Below are 12,022 nucleotides of genomic sequence, written 5' to 3'. Positions count from 1 at the left end.
CATATCCACCCCCACCGCGTGATCAATCATCACACCTGCCTCCTGTGTCGGAGCTCTAGCGACTCGCATTCCCTCAGGTCTTATATCAGGATGCAATTCGCTTAGATTTCCTTGCTTATTTACGGTACAGGAAACAGTCTGGTGTCACTCATCCTCTGCTCCTCTTGCGCTTCATTCAGGAGTGCCTCAGCCATCCTCTCGATTCTCTGACTCAGCAGAGCGAATCCCTGCAGGAAAGACCGTACGGGCTAGAGCATATCCTCCAGTTCGCCTACAGCCCACAACAGGTTAATACATTCGGCCGACGGTGGACTCGGACTTCACCGTTCACCTCCGCCACAGGTCATTGGTGCTGTGCGCTTCCAGCGCAGGCCCCATCGGGTGTCCTCGGAGATTAGAGAGGAGGTTCGCCATCCCCGCCTCCAACCCTTTAGCAGCGGGACTCACATTCTCCCCCCTCCTACCTGCTTCATGGAGGGCTTCCCAGCTTCCATCGGAATGTCGCTGTCGCATTGACATTCCAGGTGCTCCTCCTCCAGCCACTGTCTCTCAGCAAGCAGCAGGCCCAGATTGAAGTCACTCTCTCTCGAGCTCCCAACAGGGTTGCACCACATTCCAACTCCCATGCAGCCCTGCAGGAGCCCGAGGCACTGCTGCAACCCAGGGGGGTTGCCATCTAGCATCCCGGGGAAGGTAAAGCTCTGGCCACACTTGTTCCCCCGGTTCTCCCAGCATGGAGGCGTCCCAGCCGGGCAAGAGCCCTGGCCGCATGCTACACATTGCATGCCTGCTTTAAGAAACAGGTGTTTTGCTGTGCTAGTTTATATAGTCAACTATACTTAACATGGACCTTTTTTACCAATTCTTCTGTACTTGAGACAGGGTAGGCGCAAGGGTGTTGTAGTGTTGTCCTTGCACTGGGTACCTCCAACACTATGTCCAGCCCTGTTGAAGTGAATGGAGGAACCAACAGAGATATGTTTTGGATAGCTTGCTGTTTATTTTTATTTTTTAAATTATAATTATTAATGTTTTATAATTTTTTTTATTTTATCCTATCAATTCAAAGTTGATCTCAAAGACAAAGAGATCAGATGAGAGTGTCTCGATGCATGCTCAATAATCCAGGTAAGGAAATTCTAGAAAGTTGATTCTGTTCATCTGGACGTAGTTTACCTGCTCTTGAAACTGTGTCTTCAATCCACATATTTCATATACAAAGGCCAGTACTACAGGCAGAAACATGGGTGTGCCATGTTTCCTCAGTTTCACCTATTGTGGCCAATCTCTGTATGAAAGAAGTAGAAAAGAAGGCACTATTATTCTGTCCTGTAACACCACCATGGTTCAGGTATGTGGACGACACCTGGGTGAAAATTAAAACTCAGGAGGTACCACAATTCACTGACCACATCAACTCATTGGACAAAGACATCCAGTTCACCAGGGAGAACATGAAATGGGACAGGCTAGCTTTCTTAGGTGAAATTTCCATCAGCAATGGGGTACATTTGAAAGTTGATGTGTACCGTAAAATAATGCATACGGATCAGTATTTAAGGTTTGACTCTCACCATCCACTAGAGCACAAAATGGGTGTCATCGGGACTCTACAACACAGAGCAAACACCATACCCACAGACACGGCGGCCAGGGAAGTAGAAGAACATCATATCAAAAAGGCCCTGAATAAATGTGGTTATCCCAGCTGGACTTTTGTCAAAGCAGGGAAGACACCTAAAGAATGCTCTAAGCAATCCAGGAGAGAGGAAGGTCAACCGCTGCCGAAGCAAAAACCTTTGGTGATCTCTTATGTGTCAGGAGTATCGAAACAGCTGAGACGCCTTTTTTCAAAACACTAGGGGCCTCATGTATAAACGGTGCGTACGCACAGAAATGTTGCGCAAGAACGTTTCTACGTTCAAATCACGATGTACAAAACCTAAACTTGGCGTAAAGCCACGCACATTTCCATGATACCTGATACCCTGTCGTGCGCAAGTTCTGCGCTCGGTTTTGCAGACTGGCAGCACCCAGCGTCAAAGCAGTGCTACTGTTCCTGTGTGGTTATCCTTTGTTTTTTAGATCAACATCCCTGACGCGGCTTTATAAATACACTGAAATTAACTGCATATTGTTTATTAATTTAATGCAACTGATTGTAATTAAATAGTAACAATATAATGGTCCACGGAATGGTCAAACTATTCTAAATACAATAGCTGCTTTAGTGTTGTTCCTCTCACTGCACCTTCTTCTTCTTTCAGCTGCCCCTGTTAGGGGATGCCATAGTGGATCATCTTTTTCCATATTGCTCTCACTGAACCACTCAGAGTATTTATATCACGGTATCTGAAAGGGGAATCAAAGATCTACAGAAGATGAGAAAGAGAATTATTGGTATACAGCATCAAGCACACACTGCCTCAGCCATGCTGTCTATTGAAATGATTTCACATGACAAATGTTTCGAAGCCTGTACGGTCCTCGCGGTTCAGAAAGAGTTTCATCCCAATAACTATAAACGCACTCAATCAAGTGCTCCTTGTAGAACTGTCTGTACTTATAAGTAGAATTATCTCACTGTAAACTTGCAATACAGTTCTAATCTTGCACAACCTGAGGCACTTCATAAAAAGCGTATTTACATATGATGACGATATCATTTTTAAGATGAAATGCAGAAAAATATGTTTCTTATATTATACAGATAAAACTTTAACTTCATTTAAATAATCTATATATTCAATAATGAAACATGCCAGGAGCTTGCGCTCTGTTCACGGATTGTTCCTGCCTCACGCTGTAATCCTGCTGGGACTGGTGTGACACTGGAAGGATAGACGGATAGAATAATTAAACAAATACTACAAAAATATTTCAATGTTCCTTAGAAGTTTTGAAAAATCGGCATTCAAAGCTTACAGATGGCTTAACATCTATTACAGAGCTGATTGTGTGGCTATTGGGTATTTGGAGAAAGAAAAGTAAGGAGAGGGGTTGGAGGTTAGTACGTTTGAAAGAGACAGTACTGGTGCAATAAAGCATTTCATCGAAGGTCGCACATGGCGCAGCAAGCGTCTGAGACATGAACAATCATTACGCCACCGTGCTCCCATGTTTAATAACATGATTTAACTCCTATCATCATGAAAATGATATCACGTAAACATCTCAGTATTTTAATTATTCAGAGAGCGGTAATATCACAAATGTAATGGATTCTGTGTCCTGTCGGAGGAAGAGACAGCCAGTTTAAGAAGCACGTAGTGATTCACACACAAAGAGCACATAGAAGATGAAATACAAAACAAACCATTTAACTTCCTACTTTAGTTACGATGGGATTTGAGAAACTAATAAATTAAACAATTTTAAGATGAAGTTTATGATGTTCTACTTTAATGACAAAATAAACTACATAATTAAAGTGGAAATTTCTGAGATTACAATTGACATTTTGTGCTTTTTTCCCACCGTGTGCCAATTTCTTTTTTCTCTGTACCCTTATAAGCTTTCATATGACACTCAGCCGGTGGGCCACAACTCACCTTTTCGCGGCGACTTTGATATGTGACAACTTCTTTTTTATTTCAGGCGCTGTGCGACTTTGTGAACTTGAGCTTTCGAGTTTCTCTGACACACTATGTCACTCGATCAACTTCCTTTTGTTGTTTATACTACTGTTTAAACCAACAAATAGTATGTTTTTCCTTTCCTCCACTTGGTATTCGCTGAAATTCTTATATTTTCCCACGTGCTTTTCCCATTGTCTTTTCACAGAAGGCTGATCTTAATGGCTATTTATATTGATTTGCATATTCAAAGAGGGGTAATTCTGGGAGGAGTTGGGGTGGGACAGCAGGCGCGTGCACGAGCGTTACTTTTGACACTGACCGGGATTTATGTAGCAGAAGTACATGGAATCTGGCGAATGCACAGATTCCTGCATCTGGAATTTTTTGTGCGTAAGCACATTTCGGCTTTTGTGCTTATGTCATGCTATAGTGCAAATTCTACGCACAGCGTTATGCATGAGGCCCCAGGGCCTCATGTATAAATGGTGCATACGCACAAAAATGTTGCGTAAGAATGTTTCCACGTTCAAATCACAATGTGTAAAACCTAAACTTGGCATAAAGCCATGCACATTTCCATGGTAGCTCATACCCTGACGTGCACAATATTCTGCGCTCAGTTTTGCAGACTGGCGGCACCCAACGTCAAAGCAGTGCTACTGTTCCTGTGTGGTTACCCTTTCTTTTTTAGATCCACATCCCTAACGCTTTATAAATGCACATCATAAACTCCATCTCAAAATCATTTAATTTACTAGTTTCTCAAATCCCATTGTAACTAAAGTGGCACGTTAAATGCTTTGTTTTGTATTTGATCTTCTATTTGCTTTATGTGTGTGAATCACTATGTGCTTCCGGGCTTTCTCCTCCTCCGACAGGACACAGAATCCATTACATTTGTGATATTACAGCTCTCGGAATAATTAAAATACTGAGATGTATACTTGATATCATTTTCATGATGATAGGAGTTAAAGCATGTTATTTAACATGGGAACATGGTGGCGCAGTGATTGTTCATGCCTCATGCAGGATGCTTGCTGCACCATGCACGACCTTCGATGAAATAATTTATTGCAGCAGTACTGTCTCTTTCAAATATACTAATCCCCAATTCCTGTCCTTACTTTTCTTTCTCCAAATACCCAATCGCCACACAATCAACTCTGTAACAGACGTTAAGCCATCTCTTAGCGTAAAACGCCGATTCTTCAAAACTTTTAAGGAACAATGAAATATTTTTGTAGTACATGTTAAATTATTCTGTCTATCCAGTGTCGCTCCAGTCCCAGCAAGAATACAGCGCGAGGAAGGAACGATCCGTGAATGGAAAGCCAGCCCCTCGCTAGTGCTGCGACAATGTGTCCTCACATGTTTATTTATTAACAATATAGTTATTTAAATTAAGTGAAAGTTTTATCTGTATAATATAATACACATATTTTGCTGCATTTCATCTTAAAAATGATATTGTCATCATATGTAAATAGGCACTTTATAAAGTGGCTCAGGTTGTGCAATATTATAACTGTATCACAAGTTTACAGTGGGGTTATTGTACTTATAAGTACAAACAGTTCTACAAGGAGCACTTGATGGACTGATTGAGTGTGTTTATAGTTCTTGGGATGAAACTGTTTCTGAACTGCGAGGAAAGGCTCTGAAGTGTTTGCCGTATGAGAGCAGTTCAATAGGCAGCATGGCTGAGGCAGAGTGTGCTTGATGCTGTATATCGATAATTCTCTTTCCGATCAGCTGCTGTACAGCTGTGATCCCCCACTCAGATACAGTGATATAAATACTCTGAGTAGTGCAGTGAGAGCAATATGGAAAAAGATGATCCGCTGTAGCAACCCCTAACGGGAGCAGCTAAAAGAAGAAGAAGAAGGTGCAGTGAGAGTAACAACGCTAAAGCAGCTATTGTATTTAGAATAGTTTTACCATTCTGTGGACCATTATATTGTTACAGGTTAATTACAATCAGATGCATTAAACTAATAAACAATATGCGGTTAATTTCAGTGTATTTATAAAGCCGCGTCAGGGATGTGGATCTAAAAAAAAAAGGGAAACCACACAGGAACAGTAGCACTACATTGACGCTGAGTGCTGCCAGTCTGCAAAACAGAGTGGAGAACTTGCGTATGCCAGAGTATGGGCTACCGTGGAAATGTGCGTGTCTTTGTGCCAAGTTTTGGTTTTATAAATTTTTGTGCGTACGCACCGTTTATACATAAGGTCTGAGGTCTCGGTGGCTTTCAAACCCCAAAACACTATAAAAATTAGTTCACCCCAAGGATCGGTGGCCCGGCACAGACAGATGTGGACGCTAGAGGCGCTGTTGCCCCTTTGAGCCCACCAGACAGACGTCCAAGACACACATTTAAAACACCAACAAGATTCTTTAATAATATTTCTTCAATGATAGTGCACAAAGCACCACACACTCCACAATTCTCTAATAAATCAGTAACAATAATAAACAATAACCAAGCCTTCACTCCCAGCATCTCCGTCACACTTCCTCCCAATTCAGCTCAATCTGCTGGGTTTCCCACAGTCCTTTTAAAGTCCATGACCCAGAAGTATTTCTTCTCCGGGTCAAACGCCTTCTTCAAGTATCCCGGAAGTACTGCTGGTTTCCGTCCTTGTGACTCCGAAGTACTTCCGGGTTAACGTCACGGTAATAGTCACCTGGTTCTTGGTGAGCTCCCCCTGGTGGCACTCACAGCACTCAACAGGGCTGAAGAGAATGACCCCATGTCCCATACTGCCTTGCAGGAATCTGAGGAACCATTTCCATCCAGGGGAGTTGCCATCTAGCTCTCCAGGGGATGTAGTACAGCGAAAAGTCTGGTTTCTTCAGTTGAGGGACGTCCCAGCCGGGCTGAAACGCCGGCCGTCCATCACACAGAGTAATATAGTTTATGCAGTTAAGTGCCAAGAGGATTGCTGTGAATCATACATCGGGTAAACCAAACAACCACTGGCGAAGAGGATGGCACAACACAGAAGAGTTACCTCGTCAGGCCAGGACCCCGCAGTCTATTTACATCTACAGGACAGTGGTCACTCTTTCAGTGATGAAGATGTGAACATCCTGAACAGGGAGAAACGCTGGTTTGAGCAAGAAGTCAAAGAGGCCTGGGGGGTACAGCCCGGACACAGACAGGTAGACATATTGGTGCACCACACACATTTATTTACAATCTATTAATTACACAATTAAAGTGCACGAACCCCGTGCCTCAGCACCAATCACCCCTTTCAGTCCTGGACGCGCTACAATGCCCTTCAGTCTTCAGACTGCCTCCTGTCCTCTCCTCCGAGCTCTGTCCTCTTCCACCTGACTCTCGCCATCGACTGGAGGGAGGCGACCCCTTTTATGCACGCCCAGATGGGCTCCAGGTGCTTCCTGAGGAGCCTCCGCCGACACACACCCGTGTGGCGGAAGCACCAGCTGTGTAGCCAGAAGTCCTTCGGGTGTTCCTGCTCCTCTTCCCTCCAGCACTTCCTGGTGTGGCGGAAGTGCTGAGGTCCAGGGCTCCCGAGGCATTGGGGTGCCCCCTAGCGGTGACCATGGGCTCCTACAGGGTTGGCTTCCAAGCTCTCTACCTATGGCCCCCAACACAACCAGGGCGGTTGCCCCCTCGTGGTCTGGAGGAGGCGCAAGCCCTCCTCCGGTCCTCCTGGGTGTCCCGGCTGGGTACCACCCCCAGCCGTCCGCCACAGGCCATTTACATGAAAAAGGAACGACCATCTCTGAACCGAGAAGGGGGCCTAAGGGTACATCTTTCACCATCTTACAATGCGGTGATTGTAGCCATTCCCTAACTCTCTGAGAATGGTACTCATGGCCATTGATCAATGGACAATTTGCATATCATTGATCACACAGCCCATTGTTAGTACATGGTGCTAGTTCAGTCATTAGGCCAAGGTACTCTTTATAAGGTTGGAGTCAACTGAGCCTGAGGAAGTCACTTGGATGAGTGATGAAACATATTGGAAAAAAACAATGTCCAGATAAAAAGAATCAATTTTATTGAAGATCAGATGAGAATGTGAATTTGCTTCTCATGTCAGTTTTAGTCTGATACAATTTACAGTTATAACTACTTGGAGTTGCATTTAGATTATGATGTGGTAATTTGGAATACTCATGCTTATTGTTGCAGTGTAAATTTCCATCAAATATAATATTGAGCCTTTCACAGAAGTGTAGTTTTGAGTCAAAAGCCAGAGTACTCACTTAGAATACATATACTGTTTATAAAATACTTTAAAAAGATATTGGGCCTTTTTGCACTTCACAGGAAAAGTGAAGCAAATGGTCACACAAGATAGTCTTCTCTTAGTTAAAACCAGAGCATAACACATTCTTGCTCAATATGATTTACTTTAAACATGTGGAGTGATATTTTTTGGAGTTTCTGTAAAATGTTAAATTCACCTTGGGGCTAAATACATTATCTATCTATCTATCTATCTATCTATCTATCTATCTATCTATCTATCTATCTATCTATCTATGATAACGGTACATTGTGTCTCCATGCTTTTAATTCAACCTGACACAACTGAAGGCTAGCCTGGAAGCATAGTTCACTCAGATATAAACAAAATAAATAAACACAATAATGTTGTTTCATAAAAAAACACACAAATGCAAAGTTTGTATGTTCTAGTTTATGTTTTACTTTTGTTTAGGTAAATCTATTTTATTAATGAAGCTGGCCACAGCTCATTAGCATGCAATAAAGTTCACCTTGTATGGCATGGTTTTAGATCAGTTAAAATTACTTCCAATTACTAATTTTAGAAAATATATTTTGCTATGTATTTTTTTTTTTTTTTGTTTACATTATCACCCCAATTAATATTTTTTATTGCAGGTTCGAAACAATGTAAGGCATCATTTTCTTGTCTCCCAGATGATGAAAACAATGTATGATATAATGACATGGGTATTCACTCAGTTTGCTGTTAGTTATACTGTTATACCCTTTGTCCTTCTGGCGACGGAGCCAACTATAATGTACTACAAGTAAGCCTGCTTCCTGTCCTACTTTTTTGTTATTTTGTAATTATCATGTAATATGCATTTTTACAGATTCCAAGTAACAAAATATATATTCTTGGTTCCTATATTATACAGTACATCCAGGTATTAGAGCTGGAATGGTGAAAAATTATGTAACAATATAGTCTTTCAAGAGAAGCTAACTGAACTCTAGCCTTGGAACTGTCCTGACATTTTCTATTGACATATAAAAACATACTTATAACACATACTTATTAATTCTTACTGTATATGTGACCAATTAAAAATAGTCAGAATTTATATATAAAAGTAGTATATACACAGATACTGTAGTATGTTGAAACCTGGTTTCATCTGTGAGGTAGTAGGGCTAGAAACAGCACCAAAATGCTATTACTATATAAAATTGCCTAGTTGATCCTGAATTTTATTATGTTTACCTACTGTAAGAGTATTTAATTATATAAACAGAATGTTTCCTTTCTTTTCTTTCTTAGGTACATGTATTTTCATTTTCACATCATAAGTATTCTTGTATTAATTCTTTTACCAATAAAAAAAAAATCCACATAGTATTCAATACCACAATTTTCATATCCACGTTAAAGAGAAATACAGGACAAGAAGAATACAGTGAAAGGAGCCATGTCTCATCATTTAAGCAGGAACTCATGGATGCCTTATGGATTTGGAGAAACACTTTAACTGTTTACATGATTGGAATAGTCAATAAATTTAATTGCAACATATGGTGCAGAAAAATAAGTACTTATAATTTGGAGTATGATTGCAGATATTAAAGTGTCCTCTGAAGGTGTGATCTTCTGCCTAGAATAACTACTTGATACCATTTGTTGGAACTGCCAGTACAGTGTGATCCCCACAGTTTACTTAAGTTAGAACTAATATGATACACATTATATATGAGAAATAAATACTAATAATGGAACAGGAATTAGAACAAGAACTAACTACAAGGGTAAAGACAAAAACACAGGACTATGAGACATTCAAAGGAGAATCCCTAAAATGTTAGAGAACAATATCAAAAACTGCACTCTGGTTAAGTTTTGACAGTTGGTATATATTAAGCACTATGCTCAAAAGAGACTCAAACTCCCCAAAGTCTTCAACCACTTCCTACTTTAACATAGATATGACCACCGCACCTAGGATATCCTCAGCTTCACTAGTATTTTTCTTACATAATTTTATCAGACAGTCTTGTAGGTGCCACCTTTTTAGACTTCTGGTATTTCTCTTTCACATCTAGGGACCTTCATCATAACAGAACATTAAAGGTCACTTTCTTTATCTTGATTGCTTTTCTCACTATTACCTTTCAGGTACAAAACACTGCAATTAATTGTTATAGATAGATAGATAGATAGATAGATAGATACACTGTAGATAGATAGATACAATCCCAAGGGGAAATTCACATAATCCAGCAGCAGTATACTGATACAAAAAACAATATTAAATTAAATATATTAAATATTAAATTAATATTAAATAAATATTAAATTGCAGGTGCCACTACTGCTAAGATCTTTCTTTGGGCTCATTCTGACTCTATTTCAATATCACTCAGTAAACTTTGACCGTGCTGTAGTCCCAGGTGCACTTGCATGTGTATGAGCAACTGTTTCTTTGACATAGTGTTATGACCAGTCCACGTATATCACAGAAGCAATTGAAATGACCATTTCCCATAATTCTAACACTAATTGCACAGCTCCCAGCTTCCACACCTATTCTGTTCCACTCCGAATCAGAAATGAGGTTCTCCAAGGACAACGTCATAATCTTAAAGGCCACTTGTAATTTATTAGGATTAAGGTTTAGTAAACTTTTCTGTTCTGATGCTAGTAATGCCACCTCTGCTGATTATAAACTTTATCTGTAACTAGCAGACCACGTGCGCTTCGCTGCAGTCGCTGTAGTTGGAATAATTATGTATCTACATGCGACTTATAGCGCTTCTTTATAAACAACATATTTGGTTTGTCCTTTTGGAGCCAAAATATATACATTTTCTCTATGACTAATTCGTGAACATGCTACATAACAAATAGAAACGGGAAAAACGGCAACACCGCTGGGAACAACAGTAAATGAGATAAAGTAAAAGTCTACAAAACACTAAATTAGATAAAGTAAAAAAGGGCAATAGCGCCGGGGACAACAGTAAAAAACAACAGTAAATGAGATAAAGTAAAAGTCTACTAAACATTAAAACACAAAATTGAAGTAGAAAGTAACAGTAAACCACAACACCACCAGGAACACCGGCACACTGCATCCACTAAACACTAAGAAGCACTAAGTAGAAACACTAAAGGAAAAAAATACTATTCAGTAAGTACTGTGTCTAGTAAACAGTAAATCAGTAAAGGAGAGACGACTAAACACTAAGGAAAAAGAACGGCAAGACCGCGTCAGCTGCGGAGCTCAGCTCGGAGCGAAATGAAGTGAATGAAATGAGGTGAATGGGAGGGGAGATGATCACGTGACTCCCCCAGCCGCCTTAACTCTCCATCCCTCCACAAACACACAAACGCAGTCTCTCGGATCCCAACTCTCCTTTATATGTATAGATTACACCCCTTATTTTTTTTTTCTTAACCCATTTACAGCATACTGTATATCCAATGAAATTGATCATCTCTCAATTATAACTAAATCGCCAATCTTGTAAAGGATTGAATGTTTTTAATGGAAACATCCTAGGGCTAATTTCTAACTTGAGCTCAATACTGTCAGGATATTTTTTTTATGTTCTCTCTTGCTTCCTACCTGAGGCCCAATTGACTGTATCTTGTACATATTATAGGCAGAGTAAGTGTTTCTGATTGCAAACACCTGTCATTCTTATGTGTATATGCAGTATATACAGTATATTTTTTTCATGCTTTGTCTTTTCACCTTCTGCAACTCTTAAAATATACAAATCCTAAAGGGAATATATAAACAAAAGTCCATAACTCCTAATGAAATATTTTGCCAATGTGGTTGTTCACGTTAAAAATAAAATGATTTTTAACAAAATGTGAAGTGTTATTTGTATTTAACCTTGAATGCTGGATATGACTGACTTTGGTCTGAAGTTATTAATAATTGTTTTAGTAAATAATTTTAGCACCCTAGAAAAGACAATATAATTAATTAACAATAAAACAATTTGTTACAAAGCATACAAAAAAGAATTTGAACAAGATTGTCTTTCCATTTTTAGCCATGCAGGTGCAATTTCATTGCCTTCTGATTTCTTCTGTACTTTCAAAGTGCAAATATTTGTGACTCAGTACTAAAGCTGGAAGTAAGGTTAATGTAATGCCACAATCTGCTTTAGAAATTTGTAGAGTTGCCTTTTCAGTCTGTGGCCTTTTGCATTCTA

The 12,022-nt window shown here is 40.1% G+C and overlaps 1 protein-coding gene across 1 annotated transcript in view; it reads left to right on the top strand.

Moving 5' to 3' along the window:
- The window catches only part of LOC120515454 (lysophospholipid acyltransferase 1-like), a 267,682-nt gene extending 257,614 nt beyond the window's left edge, over nucleotides 1-10,068 (top strand). The window contains 2 exon segments of the mRNA XM_039736483.1: nucleotides 8,474-8,625; nucleotides 9,120-10,068. Coding sequence (XP_039592417.1) covers nucleotides 8,474-8,625; nucleotides 9,120-9,195 — 228 coding nt within the window. The 3' untranslated portion in view covers nucleotides 9,196-10,068.
- The last annotated feature ends 1,954 nt before the right edge of the window (nucleotides 10,069-12,022 follow it).

Source organism: Polypterus senegalus, chromosome 15, assembly GCF_016835505.1.
Source record: "Polypterus senegalus isolate Bchr_013 chromosome 15, ASM1683550v1, whole genome shotgun sequence".
Lineage (NCBI taxonomy): Eukaryota > Metazoa > Chordata > Cladistia > Polypteriformes > Polypteridae > Polypterus > Polypterus senegalus.
This window is presented reverse-complemented; position numbering and strand designations above follow the sequence as displayed.